We start from the raw sequence: 26,426 nt of genomic DNA on the forward strand, positions 1-26,426 counted from the left end.
CAGGTCTAGTATTTTATGGCATATATTACAGACCCTAATACTACTTCCCCTCTTTGTCTTTCTGTCCTACATCCCCATATAGATCAGTTCTTCTTGGGTCACGGGGACTTGACATATCCCACATCTCCCAGAGATTGGAGAGTCTGAGTGCAGCGACCACTTTTGAACCTCTTGAGCCTGTGAAGGACACAGACATTCAGGTAAGAGCTGCCAGCTGCAAGAGCAGCCTGGAGCATGTACCCAGGCCATAGTCCTTGGCCCTTTCTTCACCACTGAATTAAGACTGCCACTTTCTTTATCAGTTTTCTTCTTACTCAGATACTAAAAGAACAGGAGACTCAGGTTTGGAGATCAGAGGGGGAATCATTGGGTTGTTTTCAGAGTGCTCTTTGTGGGTAAATTTAAGAAAGCAATTCCATCCTGTACTTTTTAGATAATTCTGGTTTGAAAACGGATTTTACTGACTTACTTGGGCTTAATCCAAGGTACAGAGACAGGAGTCATTCAGTTTCTCTTGCTTGATTTACTAGATTCAGATAATTTTACTATTTGTTGTTCACATTTCTTTTTACATCTTACTTGTATTGGAGCTTAAAGTACTATTTACTGCAATCAGCTCAGTGATTTCCAGGAAGTATTTGGCTGCATTAGTGATACCAGGAAATGGCCTAATAGAGCACCCCAGTCTCATCGAGCCTGACATGCCCCTAGCTGCTGATTGCTATTTTATCTAGTCAGAAACTGCTATAAGCTTGTTAAGGCGAAGCCTCGTGATTTGATTGTTTTGTGTAGGAATGAAAGCACTCCATGGAGTGCATGCTGTACTGCTTGCATTGGTTTACCTGTTCTGTTTTTATTTGTTTGCTTGAGATGAGGTCCACTCTTGTAGGGTCTGACCTCAGGTGATCTTGGTCCTCCAATTCTTGAGTAGTGGGAATTTTATGCCACCACCTGCCTTGATTTCCTAAGATTTCCTTTGAAATAAAAAGGCAAGTTCAGGAAGAAATGGGTGATAATTGTGTTCTCTATAGCTGGGCCTAAATTGATATTGTATTCCAAAATCTTTTTAAGACCCATGATAGTGCATCTGGTGACTACATTTCAGAATTTTTCTAATTTGGAAACCTATTCTTTTGAGGGGAGACTAGAAATTACTAATGTTCATGATTTCTTTGGTTATTGCTATGTTCCCAAAATACAAAAATCCAGAAGTTTTTATTTTTATTTTGCTTTTATAACAAACATTACCTAATCTGAAGTGCAACTGCTGGTGCTCTATGATAATACTTTAATACTGATGATATGGCATGAATGGGATAGAACTCAAATACTATGAATAATCAACATATCTAGTCATTTGCTTAATGTAAGAACATCCTCCTTCAGCACTGTTAGATGGTTTCCCAGTAGTGTATGCTCAGTCACATCAGAAACAATTTCTTAATTTGAAATGATTATTGCTGTGAATTTTAGTCTTGTGTAGGGAAATCTTTGAACTTTAAAACTAAAGTTGCTTTAGTTTTTAGATTTTTCTCTCTTACTTGGGTTTTGCCAGAATAGCTTTAAAAATGCAAAATGTTGGGCTGGAGAGATGGCTCAGAGGTTAAGAGCACTGGCTGCTCTTCCAGATGTCCTGAGTTTAATTCCCAGCAACCACAGGTTGGCTCACATCTGTAATAAGATCTGGTGCCCTCTTCTGGTCTGCAGGCATACAAGCAGGCAGAACATTGTATACATAATAAATAAATAATGAAAAATATTTAATCCAGTACAATTATGTGTATGTTCCAGTGTGTTTGCCCACATGTATGTGAATTTGGAAGTTACAAATATGTGAAGACTGAGGACAGCTTTAGGTATTTTTTAAGGCACTTTTTATCTTTTGTTTGAGAAAGAATCTGTCATTGGCCTGGACATTGACCACATAAAATAGACTGTCTGGCCTGTGAGCTTCTGGGGACCCACCTTTCTTTGCCTCCCTGATCATATGTCTATACTCTCCCATTGCTGAGTATGGGCATACCCACCTTTGCAACTTTTTATGTGGGTTATGGAGATCTGAAGTCAGGTCGTTGTGTTTGCAAGGCAGGTGCTTCACTGACTGGGTTTTCGTCTTACCCTCCACCCCAAAAATAACTGGGAATTCATCAATTAGACCTGAAAAAAAGCCTAGACTTGGTAGTGTTAGGCTACTGTAAACTTCATCTTCTTGCCAAGAAAGAAGAAAGATATAGCTTTGGCCTGAGAAGATTTTGAACTGGGCTTCTGACTCAAGTTTATCAGTAGTAAGTTGATGGTTTTAATTACAATATGTCGCTCAGTTGATCTATGCCAATGGTTCTCAGTCTATGGGTTGCACCCCCTTTGGGGTGTTGTCAAACAACTCTTTCACAGGGGTCCCATGTCAGATATCTTGCATATCAGATATTTACATTATGATTCATAACAGTAGCAAACTTACAGTTATGATGTAGAAAAAAATAATTTTATGTTTGGGGGTTACCACAACATGAGGAACTGTACTAAACGATTATAGCGTTAGGAAGGTTGAGACCACTGATATGCTCACTTGTTAGTCTAGCAGTATCATGTTGGAGCCTGATTAATGTAGCGCCACTCTTAGCACTGAGTGCTCGTCCTTTCTCTTTCTTCTGGTGAGGGTAACAGTAAAATTGGACATCTTCAGTTGCTTGGTGGTCTGTCTTTCATCTGTCATACACCTGATAGAATTACAAGTGAGTCACTAAATTCTGCTTGATTGACTTTTGTATAATATATGAATTTTTTGTTTTTAAAATAGTGAACTTTTTTGGACATGAATGTACTATACCATAACCCCGCATGCCAGGTATTAGAGTAGAACTGTCATGTCTGTTTATAAGATCCTGAACACATTGTCATGAAAGGAAAGGCTGGCACACTGTCTTGACAGATGCTGGTCAGGACCTCGCTGCTCATAGCTTTATAAGCTATGAGCTTATAAGCTCTCAAGACATTTTTCTGTGGGCATACTTTCTCTTTTTATTTGGTAAACATTGATTACATTCCCTTCTGTTTCTAATGGAGCTTGAAATTAATATGGGTTTTGTTTTTACTGTTTTGTTTGTTCTAATCAGTGATGCTGGCATGCATTGAGAATACATTTTTAAAAAGTTGCTATGGCCAGCAATGGTAATATGTCTTGGAAACCACTTAAAATATACATATGAATGATACTTAATAGAATTTTTGAAGATGTTTATTGATTTTATTTTTTGGAAACAATCATAAAGAAGGTCTACAAATTTATGTGAGAGCAATAATGTAATAGGACATACTGCTGAATTGACTGTACTGAACTAATCAAAGTAACTATGTAGTACATGGGCACAAGGTTTACGGAGATCCACTTGACCAGAAAAAGAAAGAGAGAAAAAACAAACAAACAAAAAACCATTAAGGGCAGATTGCATGTCTTCACCATGATCTGAACAGATCTCATGGATTATGTAATAACATACTATGGTTTCAGTTGTGTTCTGGACTTTCCATTATATTGCATGTATATTTGAATAAGGCTATATAGAGATAGTCTGTTTAGGCCATAAAAATGGGAATTGCATTATTTCTAAATGGCATTAGATCAACATTTCAATATTTGCACCTATTTACCAGAAACTAGTATTAATAGGTACCCTAAAACAATGGGGATTTATTCTTTGACATTTTTGAGTTCTGAAATTTGAAGTCAAATTATTGGCACCATTGTGTGCCCTCCTCAGCTCTAGGGGAGAATCTCCTTCAGGTTTTGGTGGGTTCTCATTCTTGGTTTGTGGTAGTGTCTCTCACACTCTGTCTTCATAGAGTCTTCCTGGTGTCCAGTCTACCTTTCCTTTCTCTTGTTAGTGAAATTACCATGTCAGTTCATAAGACCTATCTTAAAGCCTTGTTGAAAACAGGAAAGGCGGGTGCATTCATTGGATGACTTCATCTTGAGATCCTTAGTTTAGTCACATCTACAAAGACCCTATTTCCAAGGAAGATGATGGTTACAAGTTCACAGGGTTAGGATTTGAACATTTCTTTTTGGGGAGCACTCTTCACCTCAGTACACTTATAGTGCCAGAAAGGCTGAACCTTTCACTTAGAATCACGAAACATCTTCAGCTGACCTCCATGGAGAGTACCGGAGCTGGGCAGTTTAGTGCTAACTGTCCTCATGACGAGGCCAACAAGGCCAGCACATCGTCAGTTTTCTCTTGGGGGCTTTAGGAAGTGAGACTACACACACATCTTGATTCCCGAGTTCAGTGCCATGCCTTCTGTCCAAACAGGTCAGCAAACAATTATGTGTTGGAAAGCCTTCAGCCCAGACCTTTTCAGTTGCTAATAGTCTGCTGCTTATAAAGCATGAAACCCAGAAAGCATTCCCCATTTCTTTATTTTGTAGGGGTTTGCAGGGTAGCCTTTGGTCTCCTGGTACTACTTTGTAGTCCATGCTGGCCTCCAACTTCATAATCCGCCTTAATTAGCAGGTTATGTTTTACAAGAGTAAAGAGAAAAGCAAGTATTCAATAAAGGATACATTATCATGAGAAAATTAAATCAGGAAAGCTAATATGTCACATGTACAGCATTGGTGGAGATGCTTGTTAAGCCATTTGCTTACCACACTGTATTTATGATAAAATATTCACTGTTTTCTTTCTTTTTTCTGTTCTTGGAAATGTAGAGTGTGCTCAGACCACTCAGTTTATTTTTTAAACAGTGAGAAGAAAAACTAAATGTCTTTGTGAGTTTAAAAATGAATCAGTGCTGTAACCCCTTATCATCCAAATTGTTGTTTTCGGTTTGTCTTTTGACTTCCTGTCTTAAGAAAGAGACATTACCATTTAAACACAGCTATATAAACATGACAGAGGAAAGAAGCTGTGGTGCTCGCTAATTGTGTGTTTGGAACAGGTTGCCGAAATTCTGTGCAGTTTGCTGGAGAAAGTGTTGGATTTGCCAGAGTGATTGGCATGATGAGTAGCAGCTCTTTGGGAACATTACAGGGTAAATATTAATTCTGCAATGAAGTACATCTGGAAACTCCTCTAGTCTGAATTAGTTAAGGGGAAGTACAGTCAGAGTGGGCAAGCCATGTCTTAGCACTAGGACTGATTGTTTTTTGTGTGTGAGTGTGTGGTTGCTATTGTTTGTAGGTACAGACCTGCTCTGTACTCCAGGCTGGCCTTAAGATCCTCCTTCCTCTGTTTCCCGTGGGTTGGAGCTAAGTTGCCAGGCTCTAGGATTCTTGATTTTTTGTGAAAGTCTCAACTGTGTATAGCATTGGCTGGCCTGGAGCTTACCGTGTACAACAGGCCAGCCTCTGCCTCTCAGTGCTGGGTTTAAGGCATGTGTCACCACACCCAGTTCTAGAACTATTTTTAAAGAAATGAGTTTCTTTGCTTTTCATCTGTATCTAGAAGCTGAGGTCTAGCAGAGTTGCAGTAGGAAGTTTACAGACAGGTGAGGTTCATTCATAAGATTTACATCTGTTTGCATTCTGACCATTTGTTCTACAATTCTGAGGGATGGTTTGAGTAGACAAAACACACCTGACTTCTGTCTTGCTCTGCCGTGCTTCATATGCTTGAACAGCAGGTTTTTCTGCACCAAATGGTAATCTAAGCTGGACTAAGTGTTTGGAAAATTTGAATTGAAGGACTGTGGACTGAAGAAATAGGACTTTTTTGTTCTCTACATATTTTCATGTAATAGGAAAACGTAAGACTATTTCATGTACTCTGTGGTTGAAAGTTTTTAGGTAAGATTTGTGTTTATTAATCTTTTTTACTGCATTTCTCCCACTATAACTTTCCATGAGTCTATGGAAAGTTCATGGTAACCTTTCTTTTAAGGTTGTAGAGGTTTAAAACAATTTTTTAAAATGTTATATATGAGTATTTTGCCTATATGTATGTTTGTGCATCATGTACACAGAGCCAAAAGAGTGCATCAGGTCGCTTGGAATAGGAGTTAAGGATGGTTGTGAGCTGCCACGTGGGTGCTGGGAACTGACCACTGATCCTCTGCAAGAGCAGTCAGTGCTCTTAACCACTGAGCCACCTCCCAGCTCTGATCATAGAGGACTTTAGTGAACATTTGAACCTTGTCTTGGCCTAGCTTAAAGCAGCTTCCTCTCCTGCTCCTGATGTAGCCTGTGGTTAGTGCTTTTAGTCTCACTAGCAGATGAGTCTGAGTGTAGCAGTATCCAGGGTCTATTTGAACTCTTTTCTGGAATACCAGGTACATTTTAGACCAAGATGTGAGCATGGCATTTGCGCTGCTTTTAGCCAAGCTTACATCTCTTCTATCCCAGCTCTGCTTCAGGGACAGAAGTTAGGCAAGGCTTTGTTCCTTGTGTGAACATAGTGGCTTCCAAGCTCACATGGAATAATACACGTTCAATAATATTTGCTGTCCTTGACACCAAACCTTGACCTAGTGTCAATCTCACAGTTAGCAAAACCCAGTAAACTATAAGAATAAAGTGTCTTCACAGAGGCAGGCCCGTGTCCATCCTGTTCTGTGTTATAGTTGAGTGTATTAATACGAGCTGGCAGAGAACTGAAATGATTATGTTGTTCTGCCCGCTTGTGATCAGAGAAATGACAGCCATTGCGGTTTGGTGGCAGAGTACAATTACATTATTCAGTGAATGGAATTAAAGACTGTAACTTTTGGAGTCAAATTGGGTTTGTGGAAAATGTGAAAACTGCTTTTCTGTAAGCCAGGAGTATAAAATTTCAGTCCTTTTATTTATCCATTCACAGTAGCTTCTGAATGCTAGGCTTTCAGAACAAGCAAGCAAATGGCTGCTGAATGTGTTCTGAACAAGCAGGAAATGACAGGCTGTTTTGTCTTCGCAGGGTTTTCTTATATCCTGTAGTGAGCAGGAGAATATCAATTACCACCTTAAAGAAGAACGAATTTGGAATAGTTCTGTAAGAATATCTTGGAACAAGCCCACAGCTAAAATATTTATCTGGCATCTGAATAGAGCAGGGCAGATACTGGCTAGGCTGTACCTTTGAACTGGCACTGAAGCATCCCTTCCTTCATTAGCCCTCTTAACCTGCCAATATCCCTTGATGTGTCAGCTTCCTGGAGCTGGGGAGCGCAGGTTGTCATCTTTGGCCTAGAATCTTAAAATGGCTTGGTTCAGAAATCAGAAATGAGCATGTCCTTTTATCTTCTCAACATTTGACACTAGAGTGGATATGATTTGAATTAAAACCTTTTCAAGCATTGGTAGCCCTTCTCAGATGGCAGCCCTTGACCCTGTGTACCACATTGGTTTACCACTGTGCTCTGTGATCGATCTTATTTCCATTTGGGGATGTTCGATTCAGAGCTTTTCAGGTTGTAGCCTGATGTGGTGCCTTTGTTTGGCTGACGGCAGTTGCAAAGTATGGCTCTGTAATTACAAACCTTGGGGCCTAGGTCTCTGGTGTCCCCACCTGCCTACCGTGTGAAGAGTGGAGAGGAGCTCCGACTGCAGAGGCTTTTCCTTCTTGTTAGTTTGGTGTGAAGCTGAAGCTGAGAGTGGAAGGGCAGCATGCTCTGACACAGAAGCAGGTGCTTTGCTGTTGCTTAAAGCGTTTCTCTCCTTCACAGATGCCCAGCTTCCATTCTGGGCTTAAGTGTGGAGAATCTCAACATTGTTTAAGGGCAAGTTGCTGCTGTCATCCTGGACAAGATAGGCACAGGCCCACAAGCCACTTTGGTTATCTTAGGGGACAGAAGGGCCAGACCTGAGTGATTGTGAGACAGAAAAGCCTGCCGCTGCTTTTCAGAAACCTGGGGCGCTTAATGCAATGCGGCAGCTACCAAGACATTTCACAAAAAGAATCTTTGTCTCCTAAAACATTTTTACAATCAGAACTGGACTGTTTGTTTAATATCTAAAACGAGGGGGTGGTGTTCAGGTCAACAGATTCTAAAGTGGACTGTGGATTTGCTAACTATTATTATTATTGTATAATTTGACTTATTAGTTAGAATGGCATGAGCAGAAGGATATGAGGGATGTGTTCCTCTATTGCTTCTAAAAATGCAGTTGCTATCTTAAAGCAGGCAGACTACCATATGCTTATGATATACTTAATTTATGAGTTTATGATATACTTAATTTCCTCAGGAAGCAGAGTACATGGCTGTGCTATTCTCTGAGCATTCTCCTCTGCTGGACACTCCCATACTCAGTGTCTGTCAAGCTGTCACAGCAGGCCTGGCCTCTAAATGAGCAGGGCCTGGTGGACCTTGAAGGTTTATGATCATTTATAATGGCAGTTGGTTTTGTGATGAGGCCCCTATCCTAGATGTCTTAGCGTTGAAGAAATGTGGTAGCCATTAGTCATTCAAAGCTACGGGTCATCCCTTCCCCACACTCCTGATTCATCTCAGATCTAGAAGTTTGTTTGTTTGTTTGTTCTGAGACAGGATCTCACTGTGAAGCTCCTGCTGATCTGGAACTCTCTACAGGCTACCCTTGAACTCATACAGATTTACCTGTCTTACCTCCTAAGTGCTGGTATTAAAGTACCACCACACTCAGCTGATACTTTTATAAAATACAATAAAAATGAATTATTAGAAAAAATAAAGACATACAAAATACAAGCTCTGCTTTAAAACATTAGGTTCAGTAGTGATAAAATTTATGTTAGTTACTATAAAAGTTTCTAACTGTATTCATGGTTTATTTATTTTATTTTACATATAGGAGTGTTTTCCTTAGTTTATGTCTGTGCACCACATGTATGCCTGGTACCCGTGGAGGCCAGAAGAGGATTTTTAATCCCCTGAAACAGGAGTTAGAGACAGTGTGAACTGCCATGTGTTGGGAACCAGGTCTTCTGCCAGAGTAGCCAGTGCTTTTAACTGCTGAGCCAGTTTTTCAGCCTCTATTCTCAGGTTTTGCACTTACTTTCTACAGACTAGGAGTAAGACATTAGCAGAGGAATACTCCTTTGCTTGTACTTTGAGTAATGTTCTGCCTACCTCTCTCTTGCCCTCCTTCTTGTATAGGAAAGTACAGGTCAAAGGCAAGTTTAAATTCCTGTGTTGTTTTACTGTAGCTAATGTCAGAGTAGCAAAGCTGATCATTTATTTAGCGATCATTTATTTTGTCCACATGGCAGCGCTTTCTGGGCTTTCTCCCTTAATCTTCCTACCCACCCACTGAGGCAGATGGGTGTTTGCTGTCAACTCCCTTCTTCAGATAGGAATCTAAAGTCTTCAGAGGCTAGATTTTCACTCCAGTTCTGTTGACTGTACTATGGTCTTAGCTCCCTAGGTTTTGAATTTCCTTTATAGACCAGGATAATTAAAAAAGTAGATATTCAAGGTGTGTTTGAAGGAGGAAAAACTAGGCGTGTGCACTTGCCTTTGCTCATTAACTTATATCCATTCTTTCTTAATAAACTATTTTCACACCTTAAATATTTTGAGAAAGATATACCATCTTATTTTCTTTTTTAAAACTGTAAATGTATATAGGCACATACATCTGTACAGGCATGAGCCAGAGGACATTGGATGTCCTCCCCTATTACTCTCAGCCTTACTCCCCTGACACAGGATCTCACTGAACTGGGGCCAGGGTGTTGGCCAGTAAGCCCCCGGGATCCACTTGTCTTTGTCCTAACAGTGGTGGGGCGGGCTTACAGGTGTGTTCATGGCTAAAACCAGATTTTTGTGTGGGTCCTGGGGATCTGAATTTAGGTCCTCAAGCTTGCACAGCAAGCACTGTTAGGTCCTGCTTTTTTTTTTCCCCCAAGAAACTAAACTGTAAAATAATGTTGCCTGAGTAAAAAGCTGGACAACAAACCATGATGCACAGCCCTGCTGGGTTTGGGCAGAGTTATATTCCAGGTGCTGCCTCCTTGGTGTTTTTTTCTGCTTGCTGAGCTGTCAGTTTAATTTATTGTGCAAAGCACAGCCTATTATTTCCCAGATTGCTGCCCTATAGGTGCACAGTTAGATTTGTGTGTGAACCAGGAGCAGCTTTTAGTTCAAAATGACAAGTTTTGCACTTGTGCAGAATAGGTTGTGTACAACTTCTTGTTTGATCATCTTTCTTTGTTTCGGAAGCAGAGCTTGAGTTAGAAGGATGATGCTAGAAGCAATTTAAAGGGCACATCATATTTTTCCTGTAATACCAGATTATTGATTGTTGACTTATTTGTAGGTTTAATGCAGACCCATTTCCTCACTTTGTGTCTGACTGGCCATTAAGCTCTGGCAGTGTGCCGGAATATTGAAATCTTGTATCGTATAATATGGTTTGGCTGCCTAAGGGTATTATGTGTGTTTGAATTTTAAAGACACAGACAAAACTCTCAAATTTGCATGTATTCTAGAATATAGGAAAAATTTATCTACAGCATGATTGTTCACTTCTAGCAGACAGAAGTTGACATTCAGCAGAATAGTAATGCCTGACATCATACATGTCATCATTCTCTGGACTAACTGTCCCTTACTACACTGAGTCATGAAGGAAACACTAAACAGAACTGAAAGGGTGGTGACCAGTGCACGCGGAATGTTCATAGTTAAACACTGTGACAAAAACAAGAGAAAAAGAATTTATTTAGCTCACAATTCCAGGTTACAGACCATCCTGGCAGGGAATTGAAATCAGCAGGAGCTTGGGAGAACTGGTCGCATTACATCCATAGTCAGAACCCGAGAGCAGAGAATTGATGCATGTATGCGAATGCTCAGCATGCTCCTCGGTTCTTAAATAATGTAACTCCCTTCCTAGGAGACAGTACACAACGGTGGGCACACTTTTCCAGATCAGTTACTGCAGTCAAGGCAGCAGTCCCAGACATGCCTGCAGACCATCATAATCTAGTTTCTCATTGAGTCTCCTTCCGCAGGTGATCTCACATGGTATCAAGTTGACAGTTTACTTTAGCTATCACAGTAAGCCTGGGAAATGGCTCCACAGCAACGGTCTTGACTGACATGCTACCTCATAAAGTGGTTGGAACAGCCACCATTTTGAAAGTATTTATCTGGACAATATACCAGATCTTAGGACTGTGGGATGTTCTGTTTGAAATGACAAAAGAAGACTACTAAATCAATAGAATGTTTGCCTTCCATGTGTGAGGCTCTGGGTTTGATCCCTAGTACCACAACTGGATGCGGTGGTGCACACCTGTAATCACAGCACTCAAGAGGTGGAGGTATGAGGATCAGAAGTTCAAGATCATCCTCTCCTACATTCTGAAGTTGAGTCTCAGCTGGGCTATATGAAACCCAGGAGAGAGAGAGAGAGAGAGAGAGAGAGAGAGAGAGAGAGAGAGAGAGAGAGAGAGAGAGAAGACATTCGCCACCACCACCCAGTGGCATATTTGTAAATGAAGTGAGGAATTAGTATGTGACACATACATTAGAGATTATCTGAAATAACTATGACTACTCAGAATAATTAAGTGCCTATAAAACGATATGTGGTGTTTTATTTTGTTCTATAATTGAGAAGCATTCCATTATGTGAAAAAGGACCCAAAACACATTGATTTCATTGAATCATTTTTGTTATCCTCCTCAGACCATTCGGAATGCTATTCCGAAAATCTGCACCTTTGCCCTGGTTTGGAAGATTTTGGGGGAAGAAATTAGCCAGAATCTTATCTGAACTATTAGTGGTATATCAGAACACTCCTGCTATCTGTGTAATACTTGTCCATTACTCACTCACTTTTACTGTAGTACTTGAGATGGTCCAGTGATGTAGGCCTCACTCATCTTTATTTAGGAATTATGATGGTTAATGTTAATTGTCAGCTTGACAGGATCTAGAGACACCAGGGAAATAGGCCTCTGGACACACCTGTAGGGGATTGTCTTGATCATGTTAGTGGATGTGGAAGACCTATCTTAACTGTGGGCAGAGACATTCTTGCATGTGCGCATTCATCCTTCTGTTTTCTGATTGTGATGAAATAGGATCAGCTATTTCAAGCTTCTGCTGCCCTGTCGCCTCTGCCGTGATGAACTGTACTGTCTTAGTGAGTCTTCAATTGCTGTGAAGAGACACCATGACCACAGCAACTCTTATAGAGGAAAGCATTTAATTAGGCTGGCTTACAGTTCAGAGGTTTAGTCCATTGTCATCATGGTGGGGAATATGGCAGCACACAGGCTGACATGGTGCTGGAGAAGTTGCTGAGAGTTCTATATCCAGATCTGCAGGCAGCAGGAAGAGAGAGACTCTGGGCTTGGAATGGGCTTTCTGAAACCTCAAAGCCCACTCCCATTGACACGTTTTTCCCAACAAGGCCACACCCCCTAATCTTTTCAAATATTGCCACTCTCTGGTGACCAAGTATTCTAATCTATGCGCCTGTCAAGCCTTTCTCATTGAAACCACCACATGTAACTTGAGCTATGAGCTAAGATAAACCCTTTCTTTCTCAAGTTATTTTTGTCAGAATATTTTATTACAGCAAAACCAGAAGACACTAAGACAGAAGTAGAAGAAATTGACATCAGAAGAGATTAGTTACCGTCAAGTGTGAGACATGCATCCAGGTGACAGCGTAGCTTGCTTTTGCTGAAGAGAGAGTCAAGTAGTAGTCTGGTAGAGTGCCTTTCGTGCGGCTGTGTTCTTCAAGCACTCTAAGCCAGTTTTTGCTGCTTTTTGGTGGGCTTTGTTGTTTTAAAAAGATGGTCTCATGTAGCCCAGTCTGCTTTCCACCTTATCTAGATAGCTGAGGATAACCTTCTGCTCTTCTTCCTATGCTGGGATTACAACTGTGGGCCACCATGTCTGACTTGATTTTGTTGTATGTTTGTGGGCACATATGTGTGCATGGTCATTTGTTTGTTTTGTTGTTGTTTTGAGGCAGGGTCTTGCTTTCTAGCCCAGGCTGCCCCAGATTCACAGTCCTCCTGCTTCAGGCTCTGAATGCTGAGCTCACAGGTATAGGTCAGCATGCTGCACTGGTTCTTTCACTGGTGGCTTTATTTGTGTTTGCTCTTGAATAGCTTCTTGTCTGTTTTATTTGAAATGATGCGTCTATCTATTTCTTCCTAGGTGAAAGATTTGGGGGGCTGGTGAGGTAGCTCAGCAGTTAATTAAGAGCACTGGCTGCTCTTCCAGAGGTCCTGCCTGAGTTCATTCCCAGCAACCATATGGTGGCTCACAACCATTCAACCATTTGTAAGGAGATGTGGTGCCCTCTTCTGGCCTGCAGGCAGACATATAAGCAGAACACTCTATACATAATAAATAAAAAAGAAAATCCCTTAAAAAAAATGGAAAACTTCGGGGGTCAACCATCTGGCTTATAAGGATGTATAAGGTGCTACTTAGGAAAACAATTTGTACTCATAGCTCTTGTGAGCTTTATGATAAATAATGGCAAGCCCCATTTTTTCCTCTTGAAGAAATACTTTGGAACAAAAAGTCACACAGATGTTTGCTGTTGCTGTTAACACATCACTGTTTGTGTGAAGGACTTACTTGACATGTTTTAAGTCTTGTCATACTAGAGCCCATCAGCCACATTAAGGCTACATGAATAAGTTCTCGACGCCAAGTAAATGCAAACTGGCGTATGAAAACAACTTTGGATCTGTAGGTGGACCAGAATGTCAGGGTTTAGAGTAGACCAGAAGACTCCGATTGTTGTTACTTGATCCTTCTCCCACTTCCCTCCCTTTCATTCTTGCTCTCCACCTCTCCTCTGTATCCTCCCTACCGCCTACTCCATTTGCCTGAGCCTTTGCAGACAAGCTGACAGCAGATGCCGACACCAATAATGAAAATGGACCAAACCAGATCTGAGTGCCCGGACCACAGTGAGGTGGAGGATATTTTCAGGGTTAGCCCATCCCTCTGTCCTGCCTGCTGAGAAAGGTCTGCTGTTCCCAAGGCTTCTGTTGTAGCCTCACTGTAGGCACTGGCCACAGCGGACAGACAGCAGGGGTGGAATGAGCTGGGCCTTGTAACTGGCAAGTGCCCCTTGACTTCCCCTTCTGGTTAGCCTGCTGCCGTGTATATTCTCTCAGTACCAGTTCTTATTTTCTGTTTGCATTCTCATAAAAAAAATTGAACTGTATTTTAGCAACATTCAGCTAATTTGCTCATATCTTATCCTTTTCTCTTGTTTTCTGAGACAAGGTCTTACTATATAGCTCAAGCTGGCCTTGAACTCAGGAACCTAATGTCACAGCCTCCCAAGTGCTGGGATTACAGGTTTATTCTGTTCTTTTAATAAGTATCCTGAAAATTATTTCTTTACTTTTAGATCATTGCTTAAATTCTCTGCTAATTTTCTACTTTTGGCTTCAGCTTGGTGTTGAAGATGTGTAAAAATTTTTTGTTATCTGTAGAGGTTGGAGTGAGATTGTTAGAACTATTGGTTCTTTAATGAGAATTGCACGGAACAGCAGACTAAGTAAGAGGGTGGGAGAGAGCAGTGAGAACAAGAATTCCCCTCGCACTTTGGGAATGAAGTTGGGAGTTAATCTACTGTTTGGCTTCATGCATGCCAGTTCTTAGCTTTGCAAGCTCCTGTGTCTTTTTATGTTTCTCTGGGAGGTTTACCAGAGCAGCACATGTGTTGCAGAGCCTGCCAGGGAGGTCTGGGGCCACACGCTTCAACTCTGTCTTTTGTATTCGCTTTCTGCCTGATGTCGACTTTAGTTTCCTTCCATACAACTCTCATGCTTTCTGCACATTTTATAGCTGGAAGCAGACTTTTGGTTAGTGGTTAAAGTGTGGCGCCCAGACCAGTAGCATTTACATCACTTTTGGATTTCTTAGACATAGGTATGCTTAGCCCTCACAGAGTGATTAGCCCTAGGATGAAGCCTCTATCATGTATGCCTTAATAAGTGAATCTTATATGTGAACACAGAAGTCACTTTTCTAGATGTTCTCATGGTTTCTGGATTTACTCTACCTGTAAATAACCCCAGAAAATATTTTTATTAAATAAATTTTAGCACCAACCTATGGAGCAGTTTATCGTGAGTCCCTAAGAGATACCTAACCATTTGTAATGGATTTTGTTTGTTTGGTTTTTATTTTTTGAGACAGGACCTCAAGTAGCCCATGCTAGTGTCAAACTTCCTATGTCACCAAGGCTGGCCTACAACTCTGGATCCTCGTGCTGAGATTATAGGTGTAGCCAATACGTCCTTTTTAGAACCATCCTTGTTTTTAGCTCTGTGTCGTCAAGGACACAGTGGTCAAGAAAATGTATGCTTGACATGCCTGTTATGACTTAAGATTTGTCAATTATAATTTTTTCATTATGGGAATATTGAATATAAAATTGAAGCTGTAGCTCAGAATTTACACTCTTGTCTTGTAGAGGAAAATGAAAAGGAGAGGGAGTCATAGGAAAGAGTGTGGGATTAATAATCCCATTTTGTTGATCATTACTGTCCTCTCTGATGCTGTGAGTGGATGTTCAATTGCTTCTGCGAGCATTAATAATTCATGGGTGGACTATGCCAAAGGAAGCCTTAAATTTGGTCTCTCAGCAGATTAAATAGATCGTCTGCCATCAGTAGGAGCCAGAAGAGATGAAAGATGGACTTGTTTTTATTCATTAACTTGATTCCCTTGCATTTCTCCCAGCCTCCTTTCCGCATTCTGTTTGCCTTTGCACCCCACTGCAATTAGCTGAATGCTGGAGATCTTGGTTTACCGTTAATGTCATTAGATTTTGCTTTTCCTTAACTGCAACTAACAACAGATGTCATGAGAGAAAGCAAAGGAGCAGAATAGAGTATCTCCTTGGAAATGTCTGAATCAGTCTGCATACTTAAAATGTATTAAATGTGCAGCCCATGTTTTAGAAATCATTTAAAATGACTTCACTTTACTTTGAGGAATAATCCTGTTACATCCTATAGGTCTGGGGGAAGGTTCCCATTTTACAGACAAGGAAACCTGGGCATAGAGAAAATGACTTGTGTGTAGTTACCTAGACCCCATTTCCTTTGGAACTAACTTCACCTTCAGTGTGTGTTTCATGAGATGTCTCTATTGCTTAATTTCAGAGTTTGTATGTGAGTACTTTAATGAGGTTCTTCAGTTTTAATAATTTGCCAAAGTGCATGGTAGTCTGAGAAACTATGAGTATACAGTGTGGTGTTCACAGCTGTAGTGTCCTACATCTTCAGAACTTCCAGATAACACCTTGCCAGGCAGGGACTTACTTAAGTACACATCCTGAGAAGGATGCTTGTGAAGTGGATGTCGAGTCCCTGTGTGCATGACATTGTCAGTGTTTAGGGTTTGTGACAGGATGTGGCTGTTTGAAATGCACAGTAGTGAGAAGGTGCGAGGTGACAGAACTGGAGGTATTTCGTCTCCTCAGTTGTTTGCTGTGGACTGGTGTGAAGAAGCAAGATGATAAAGCAAGACACTTGTTTTTAGAGTCATGTGCATCATGGCCTTTGGCTGGTGGAGAGAGCAGTGCGGGGAAAACAGACTTCCAGATCACCCTATTTAAAAAAAAAAGATTTAAAATTGCAGATTCCAGTGTTCCTAATTTAGAGGTGAGAAACTGACAGTGTTTTATAGGGTAGCATAAAGCATGTAGGACTAAACAGGGTGCTCTGAAGTGGCAAGTGAGGACAGGCCAGGGGTGTCATCTAGAGCCACTATCCCTTGGGTCATCAGTTTTTACTCTGATTATTTTCTTTTACTTCTTTTTCTTTTTGGTTTTTTGAGACCGGGTTTCTCTGTGTATCCCTGAATATTCTTAATCTCACTCTGTAGACCAGGCTGGCCTCACTCAGAGATCCACCTGCCTCTGCCTCCTGAGTGCTGGGACCAAAGGCGTACCATGCCCAGCCTCTGATTATTTTCTTAAGACTTAATCCTTGAGCATAGTTTTAGTATATTTGGTACTAAATACTTAAGGAATGATATTAATTTTATAATAGGCATGAAAAATAAAAGTCCCATGTATAAGTCTCCTTCATAGAGTAACCTTTACAGCTATATTTATGTACACACGTGTGTGCCACAGTGCACATGTGTAGGTCACAAGACAGCTTGCAGAGTTGTTCCCTCTTTTCTACCCTGTAGGTTCTGGGGATGGGACTCAGGTCATCAATCTTGGCAACAAGTGCCTTTGCCCCCTGAGCCATCTCACTGGTCAAGAAAAAAAATTAAGAATGTATATTTTGTATGCAGGAATATGAAATTATGACCCCAGAATGACTTAGTTTTTTGTCCCATATTTAAATTGTTGAGGACTGGGTAAATTTAGTAATCCTTTTCTTTTACTTTAAAAAGCCCTTTGTTTTTATCTACAATTTTTCAGATAGAATCTCACTATGTAGATTTGGGTGGCTTGGAACTCAGACTCATTGAGCTCACCTACTTCTGCCTCCCAGTTGCTGGTACTAAAGGTGTGTGCCACCACGCCCTATCAAATAGTCTTTTGTTTTTAACTAGTAACCTAAAAGTAGAAAGAATAAAGATGTGCAGCAAAAGCTTGCATGGGAATCAAGATCTATTTTCCTTCTAAGATAATAGTAATAACATACTCTATCTTACATTAATAAACAAATCCATGCTCTGCATATGTGGATTTATAAGACAGATCTTGGGATATTTCATTTTAGTATTTCTTCACATAACAGCTTATCTACCAAATGTAAAATAGATTTTAAGAGGATTCTGTTTGCAGTCAACCTGGCAGAAGCACATCTGTTGTGTAAAGAACACTGGCAACAAGATTTAGCAAGCTAAAGGCCCTTCTTTTGAAACCACAATTGTCCTCCATATCGTAATGTCAGATTCCCAGAAGTCTGGGGCTCAGGCCCCTTGCCTGGCTGTTTCTCTCAGTGCACTGTCACTAGACAGTGAGCTCAGCAAGGAGCAATAACATCATGTCCTGGACTGAAGTAAGAACCCAGGCCAGGTGACTGACTGTAGGACCCTGGCCAGAACCTCAGTTTCCTGCACCTCATTTCCTTAACTTCTCCTACAAAGGAAATGAGTTTTCTCAGTACTTTTATAGCTATGAATTTTGTGAGTCTTTATGTACTTTTATTATATTTTTTTGTCCTTCTCACCCCCTCATTTGTTTGTTTTTCCAGACAGGGTTTCTCTGTGCAACCTTGGCTGTCCTGGGACTTGTTCTGTATACCAGGCTGGCCTTGAATTCAGAGATTTGCTTGTCTCTACCTCCATAGTGCTGGGATTAAAGAGTGTGCCACCTCTGCCTGACCTGTCCCATGTCTCTCAATACTGATGTCTGTTAATGGGAGAGCAGAGAGACAGAGAGAGACAGGACAGTTGGCTGATAAGAAAGGAGCTATTATTTTGAGTTTCTCAAACCCTGGAGACTCCTTCAAGCTATAGTAAATGTCTGTAATCTGAGCACCCAGAAGGCAGAAGCAGGAGGATCACCAGTGCTAGTTTGAGGCCAGTCTGGACTACATAATGAATCTGTCACAAACTATAGTGGATTTCCTGATGGAATGTTTGTGGAGGATCTTTCTTCATCCTATTTCAACTCATTGGTTACTGCCTTTGCCAGGGAGCTGCTGCAGTTTTCCTCTCAAATTCCTTGGGGTTTGAATATATCATATCATATCATATCATATCCTAGCTCACTGTTAATCCCCTCCCCACTACTATATTTACTCAAAGGAGAAGAAGACAGAAAGAGCCTTGCCTCCAGGTGGCAGGAACACCCCTGGCAGGGAGTGCTCATTTTTCCTTTCCATGTTTCTTGGCCCCTGGGCCAACTGGGCTAGAATGTGAACAAGAGATAATGAACCTTGACTTGTTTTACTACACAATAAAGATATAACCGAGTCATCTTTTTAATTGACTAATTCAATACAGTAGTGGTAGTGTTCCTCATACAGTATTCTGGATAAAATGTATGTCGCGACTGAGGATTCCTGTTGGTTTTCAGCTGAATTGTAAGGATAGGTGAGCCGTGAGTGCCTTCTCACCGACATTGGCTGAGAGCCTCCTCTTTCTCCATCCTCCTTGGCTGTGAGAAGGCAGCTGACTCTGAGAAGTGAGTGCTGTTGATAACGGTGCTTAGTCACAGGAAGTTTGGCTGGTGCCTTTCTGATGTTGGCTGAGAACCACCTCAGCATCAGCCTCATTACCTAAGATTGGAATTATCTCAGGAAGCTGAAGAAATTTGAAAGAACCAACAACAACCAAAAATACTATCTGCTTCCCTTTTCAGCAGTCATCTGTCTGCATCTTCTACTTAGGTGAGGCATAGTGGACTGGAGTGGTTTTGTTGAGTACTTATAAAAATCATATGGTAGCCACCAAAGATAATTAGAATTATTCTAAGTTCTAGGCACTGCCTTCCAGAACCACCTCCCTGTCTTCATCTAGAAAGTCAAGGCTAATGGTCCTACAACAGGACCAAACTGAGCAGCTGAGTGGGGATGCCCTGAGTACTGAGGCAGTGATGAGTTCTGGGGAGGCTAGAGAAGACTCCTTAGAGAGTGGGAACCTGACTGGACCTTGAGAGATGAAATGGGTTTAGCTTGCAGAAAGTGAAAGAGAAGGATATGAGGTCACAACCTGACCAAAACCAGGACGGTACGTGAAAGTGATGTGCTAGAAAGTGATTCTTTCTGCCTGCACAAGAGGGCATGATGTGTTGTGGACGAAATGACTGCCAGCCGTGGTGTGGGCAGCAGGTGCTCCTGCAAGTTTGAGAGCAGGTACATATTCAGAAGAAAGGAAGGATCTCAGCTATCCAGAATAGTTGAGGGAGGAAAATAGTGTTTGTAGTCAGCTTAGCCTTCATGATGAATGAGACCCTGCCATTAAAAAAACAAACAAACACAATAGAGTGAACACACTAGTAATACTACTTGATCTTCTCAGCAGCCCAGGGGACCTGGCAAAACAGAGCCCACTCATAGATTGTGAAAGTTTGATTTCTTAGTCTCCTATGTGTGGTCATTTTACTTATAGAACTGTACAGTTGCTTACATGAGTATGATTTTTATCTGACAATAGCTATAATTCTGTGTGAACTATAGAATTTCGGTGGCCTTCTTTTCTGTTCTATAAACTTACATTTATATTATTTCATTTTAATAGCTATTAGACATGTAAGATTTTAATTTACTTGAGCTAATCTTTTAAAAAAGATTTATTGATTTTTATTTGTGTATATGTGTGTGTGCCTGCATGAATTTATCCCTACCACATGAGTGCAGGTACACATGGAGGTTAGAGGGTGTCTGAGCCCCTGAAACTGGAGTTACAGTTGTGAGTTGCCTGCTGTGGGTGCTGGGAACTGAACCTGGGTCCTCTAAGTGCATTAAGGGCTCTTAACCACTGAGTCATCTTTCCAGCCTCTAAGATGGGGTCCTACTATATAGCCTAAACTGACTTTGAGCTCACTATATAGCTCAGACTGTCTTTTGGATTTGAAATCCTTCTGTTTCTGCTTCCCTAGTACTGAGATTACAAATATGAACCGGCATTCCCAGTTTTGCTTGTTTTTAGTGTCTAGGGCTAAATTGGAAAACTGATTGCCATTTAAGAGTGGGTGGGTTTGTGTTTGGCTAGTGATACAAGTAGAAACACCACTTTTGTAAATGCACCTTCCTAGTGTTTTTCTAATCTCTACGTCCAGGCACTAGGTGAAGGAAAATTAGCTACCACCTCTGTGTTCTCTGCCTTTTCTGCCAGAGTGTTCTGCAATTCGGAGCCAAACTTCTTACATGGTTTCCTTAAAAATGGTCATTGAACTGGGGGGAAAGGACTCTGAGCTGCTTTTAGAATTTTCTCTGACACAAAGAAATATCCACTTAGTTTATATTTGGGGTTAGTAAAGAATAAAAAAAAGTCTTACAGACTCAGTGCAGTGAGAATTTGCTTTTACATAAACAAAGAGGGTTTTCTCACTCCCCTGTGTATGACCCTCAGATTCTACATCAGTGAGGTATTTTGACTTTTACCACACTTGGGCCTTGTTCTTTTTTTTTTTCTTGCACCTCCAATCTCAGACAGAATTCTTATTGCTGCATGTCTGCTATGCTCAATACAGTATTTATTTGATCAAAAACAAACAGTTTGCTTCTTGTACTGGTCCAGAGAGAGGTCCCCCAGGATTGTCTTTTGTCCAGTAATTGGAACATAAGCTGAGCCTGGCTAATTTCAAAGCTACCCTCAGCACATGCTCCCGCTGTCCTCCCTATGCAGTGCTGAGCTATTGGTGATACCTTGTATTGGGTATGGAACAAAAACTTGAATGTTGAATGTTAGAAGCAACCGTTGTGACCTCTGCTGTGCCACTGAATAGCACTGTGAGTGTAGTTCATTTTAAGTTAGGGTAAGAAGACTGAAAAGCTCTTCAGCTTTATAGGCTCGTTAGCAATATACATCTCCAAGTTAGGAATTTGCTGCTGTCGCAGAGAAAAATGGGCAAACGTGGGTTTTCTGTGTCAGTGATGTAGGTTCTCTCATTGTTGGACTCAGTGTTCCAGTACCGGTGTGTAGTGTGATCCTGTGTTTATTCTTGTTGTTGAGGGCTTTGATTTGTTTTTATGAGACAGAAATGTCGGAAGCGTCTCAATTTTGGGTATTTGATAGAAGTTTTGATGTAAGAAATGTTAATTAGATTGCTTTTCTTTAAAGCACCAAAGTCTGTAACCTGGTTCTGTTTCTTAAAAGATAAATGATGGTGGTAGATTAAACAACCTTAAGTAGCCAAACTCTGAATACTAAAAAGCCAGATCAATATTTATGTAAAAGTACATTATGACATTGGCAAATGTCCTAGATCACTCAGGTTCTGTAAGTGTAGGTGTCGGGTTTGCAGCCAACAGATTGCACTCTTAGGCTCTGTGATGTCCCTCCCGTTGGAGAGGGAATGGTCTTTTAGTTCTTTGCAGCCTGTGCCATAACCATGGCCCTCTCCCTAACTGACCTGACTTTAACCATCTGGGCAGAGGTCTTGGGCAATTTCATCTTTGCTCTTACACAGAAACGTTTCTGCACTTGCATACTTATTTGCTGCATTGAATTTCCTTTTGTTAAAAAGGGAAACGTTAGTATTTTGATCTTTAATTTTCAAGTTATATGTTAAACATATGGAGGAAAAAATACCCCTTTCTGACAAGCACCTTAAAAATCATTACAGTAAAATGGGAACATTCATTACATACACATCGTATGTTTTCCTCTAAATGTTGTGCTAAGAAGTGACAGTTGAGCTGAACATATGTTAATAAAAGGCCTGCATTCACTGTGTCACTGACAGTTTCATTGGCTGTATATTCCTGAAATGCAAATAACCTCTGTTCTTTTCAAAGATATAATTAACTCGAATAGTTATTTAGTATAATCTTTTAACTACTAAGAGACCAAGCGTTTAAGACGGTGAATTTACTGTTCTCTCTGAAGGGCAGTGCAGTTGACAAGGGCACAGTGAGCTGAGATATTCCTGCATGTTGAAGCCACATATTCCGTAGACTAAAATGGCAGAATCTGCCTGCTGCTGTATAAAGTCTTTTAACTACCATTTATTTTAGCATCATGACATGTGCAGATTCCTGCTGCTCAGTTAAGGGACCAGCTTTGCACAACTGGTGTTGCAATCTGTGGCCACAGCACTGCATCACAATGCAGCAAATGTATTTTCCACCTGAACTGAACATGACAGAGAAGTGATTATTAACCATGCAAGATGTAGGAAGTCATCAAAAATTCACATCAGAGGAATTGTGGTGGCTTGGGTTGTAGGAAAAAAGTATCATAGCATTCCTTGCCTACATGTTGTCTCTCCCCCTCTTTAATCTTAACTTGGTACAGTCCGTTAACAATAAAATACCCTTCTGTAACCTATAAACTGTTCTCCCATCAGTTTATGCTTGCAAACTGATAGCTGACTTCTCTGAATCCGTGTGGAACACTTCTGATGGTGATGCTCTGCTCAGGGAGTCTGCCATGCCCCTCCTGTTAAGGGGGTGCTACAGTCTCATTGTCTAATTGGACTCTAGGGCTCCAGTCATATCAGCACTTGCAAAGAGGTTGGGTTTTTCTCCTTCTTTCCTCTCTCTTTCCTCCTCCCACCGGACTCTTCAATTGAGGCAATTTAGGGTGGGAAACCTTAAGCACTGGTGCCGGCCGCGTTCACTCCACTAGAAGGGTACGGAAGAGCTGCAGTGATTGGCAGCATCAGCTGGGCTGCAACTCCTTACATTTTTGAGAGTGGCAGGTAGGATTTCTTGTTTCATAAAGATATTAAGATAAATGTGCCCTGATAAATGTAGCATGTTGCAGTGTCTTTGAAAGATAAGATCTTGGTTTGTGTGAAATTTTGAGATAAATTTGGTAGCAGTTAAGTAATTTGATAGAAAAAGTGTTTGATTCTTCTGAGAATCTCTCAGATTTGTGCCTTGTCATGTTAATATTTTTCTTTAAAAAAATTGGGTGGGGCAGAGGTTCACTTAAAGATTCAAAGAGTTGGCTTATTTATTTATTTATTTGTGGATTTCATCTTTAAGTAGCAAGTAGTGTGGACTTTCTACAAGATTTTTAAGAGACAGGTGAAGTACAGAGTTCTTGTATGATGTAAAATATGAAGATAAAATTTTTCTTTGATAAAACCAGTTCCTTTAGAATTGAAGAACGTGTGTGTGTGTGTTAAAGAATCCTGTAACTTATGATTTCTGTCTAAGAAAAAATTACTGTCAAAGATATTTGGAATTGTCTCACAGGGAATGTTTTAGCATAAGATTTTAAATGAGAAAATTAAATATTAGCTTCTAATATATAAATCTTATTATCAGTTATTGGCAATTTAGATTAAGAAAGCTGTTTTTAATTTCTTAAACCTCAACTGAGAAGAATATGGGTTTTTTACATATATTGTGCATATATTTCAGTTTCTTCAGGGAGAAGTAAAATGAAAATTTCCTAGTTGTATGAACATTGTCTTGGAGAAAAATGAGATAATAATGTTTCTATAGGTAATATTTAATAGCTTGATTAATATCAGAAATAAATTGTTTTTAATTCAACATTTAACCAGTTCATTGTCACACCTTAAAAACCAGCAAAACAAGAAAGATGATATATATGCCTTATCTATCTCAAAACTATTTTATTGTGGGAGCGGTAGGGGCTAGAGCCCTTTTTGAAGCTCGGACTTGGAAATCGCTCACCTGGTAGAGGGCTTTGGCCCCTTCAGAGGTGGGACTTTCCTTTACTAACAATAGAAGCTGGGGAAGCTGTCAAGTGGGAAATGGAGAGACCTGCTCAGGGAGGGGAGCTGTCAGAATTTGGCTTCACTCAGCCCTGGGGGGTCTGGTTACCAACTAAGATTCCTTTAAAACTCTGACCTGGTGCAGCGCTGCACAGAATTGATTTCTGAGATGAGACAATAGCCGTGGTGGTTTGCATTTTGTAAAAGATGGAGGAACCTCTAACACTGACCCTGTTCAGGGAAATGACTCAGTTAGCTGTGCCTTGGTACAGTTACACATTATTTCCTTTGTTTGAAGTGGGTGGATGCCAGTGCCTTCATCAGAGCTCCTTCATGTAATGTATGGAAAATGTCTCATCCACCATTTTTAACAATTAGCTGTACCATGGGCGAGGCAAGCTGGATGGATTCTGAAGACAACTGCGGGGCCATTCCATTTGCATTAGCTGCTGTGGCCCAGGACCTTTGTTACTGTAAAGAATGTCAACCAGAACATATTCCGTACAGAAGAGTTGGTTTTAGGAAAGGGAGAATATTCCAGAAAGAAAATGGAATCCTTTTGTCTATAGTAGGTATTTCTCGTGTAGCTGTAAAAGGTTGAAAATTTGTCTTTGGTTGAATGGGCAAAATATACTTTCAAGCTAATGCTGCCAGTGTGAAGAGTGTAACAGAGATTCTGGGTCAAAAATCAGATGAGCAGTCATCTTAAAATGCGAGATTTCTGAGCGATTTTAGCAAATGACTTTAAGTAGTTATTCATTAATTATTGTAAATGTGAATTTATCACTGATCACAGATGGAAATGATTCTTGAGGGAAAAAAGCAAAGAGCAGTAACTTTCAGAGTTTCTTTTATTGTCTTTAAAAAATGTTTTCTATTTCTGAAAAGGATGGTTAAATTTTAGAGCTTTTTATTAAAAATATAATGACTTAAAAATACATGATTAAAAGTTATAAAAAAAAGTGTTTTTAACAAAACAAGATTTTGTTCTCAAAAAAATAATAGATTGAGGTTTTTCCATCTCACTCATGGGGACCATAGGGACCATTCTAGTGCTTTTGCTTACTTAATAATTGTAGCTTAAAAACTACTCATATAAACCTCAGTTTTGCAGCTCTAAGCTTATAAACCTTGATTCTTAAATGTAGTTGGATTTGACTTGATTCAGACCTTTGTTTTGTTATGCTGCTGCTGAGAGGAATTTTAACTTTGACTTGTGTGTTTATTTTTAAAGGCTGAAGGATGTTTCTGTCTTTAAACCTGAAGACTGTATAGTAGGTCTGGCCCTGAATTATGCTTGAAGAGTGAGTCACACACTGAAAGGCTGTGTGGCCATTTCAGTTCATCCTTCACAGAATTGAGTTCACAGAATTCTTCTGGCTTGTAGCATGCTTAGAAAGCTGCCTCCTGTAGGTTGTTGGGGCTGACGTTCGTCATGGTCACTGCGTACCATATCTGTTTAATAGATGTTGGAGATTCAGGAGAGAGCAGTTTCCTTCACAGCAACTTTACATTGACATAGAAGAGTCAGTAAGCCCTGACCCCTAGAGAGATTTTCTTAAGTCCCCAGTGCTTGTAAAACTCATATGAAAGCCTGGCTATCAGTGTGATTTTTTTTTTCAATCCTAAGGAGCCTGCATTGAATGCATTAATTGTTCATATATATACTAGAAAGCAAAGGGCCCTTTCCCTTTGATATCCACAAGGATTATACGTTGAAATGAAAGTATCTTTGGGCAGTGAATTAGAACTGCAGCCATACTTACATAGAATGTGTGGTGTAGGTGGTTTAAGGAGCTTTACAAAGCCTTTCTTTGAAAATTTTTAAGTACTATTTGGTTGAAGATTCTGTGGGTCCTCCCCTCTTTTTTCCTGTTATAGACTTTATTAAAAGCTCTATGCCAAGTGCTCTTTTAGATCAGATGGGAGGTGGCAGAGGTCTAGTGCATTGTATTTTCTTTCTTCCATCCTGGTCTACTTAAGTTTGGCTGCTGGAAGAGGCTCTTCTTGATACTTCTAGGGCATTCGTGATTCTCTGCAGTTTCGAAGCTTTTTGGTTTTTCACACAAAATTTTAGCCTTTTCTTATAGTGAAGAATCGGGTTGGCTCTTTCCATGACAGCAAATACATTCCTATCACACTTTTGACTGCTCTGGCAGTACTGTAGTGCAGACAAGCAGACGTGCCAGCCAGCCTGCTAGG

At 40.4% G+C, this 26,426-nt stretch overlaps 1 protein-coding gene across 1 annotated transcript in view; it reads left to right on the forward strand.

The window, feature by feature from the left end:
* Positions 1-26,426, forward strand: part of Nup93 (nucleoporin 93) — a 103,875-nt gene that overhangs the window by 27,339 nt on the left and 50,110 nt on the right. Inside the window, exon 3 of the mRNA XM_075976940.1 lies at positions 83-200. Within this exon, the coding sequence (XP_075833055.1) occupies positions 83-200 (118 nt within the window). The remainder of the gene's footprint in view (positions 1-82; positions 201-26,426) is intronic.

The sequence above is a fragment of the Microtus pennsylvanicus genome, chromosome 6 (assembly GCF_037038515.1).
Source record: "Microtus pennsylvanicus isolate mMicPen1 chromosome 6, mMicPen1.hap1, whole genome shotgun sequence".
In the NCBI taxonomy this organism is placed as follows: Eukaryota; Metazoa; Chordata; class Mammalia; order Rodentia; family Cricetidae; genus Microtus; species Microtus pennsylvanicus.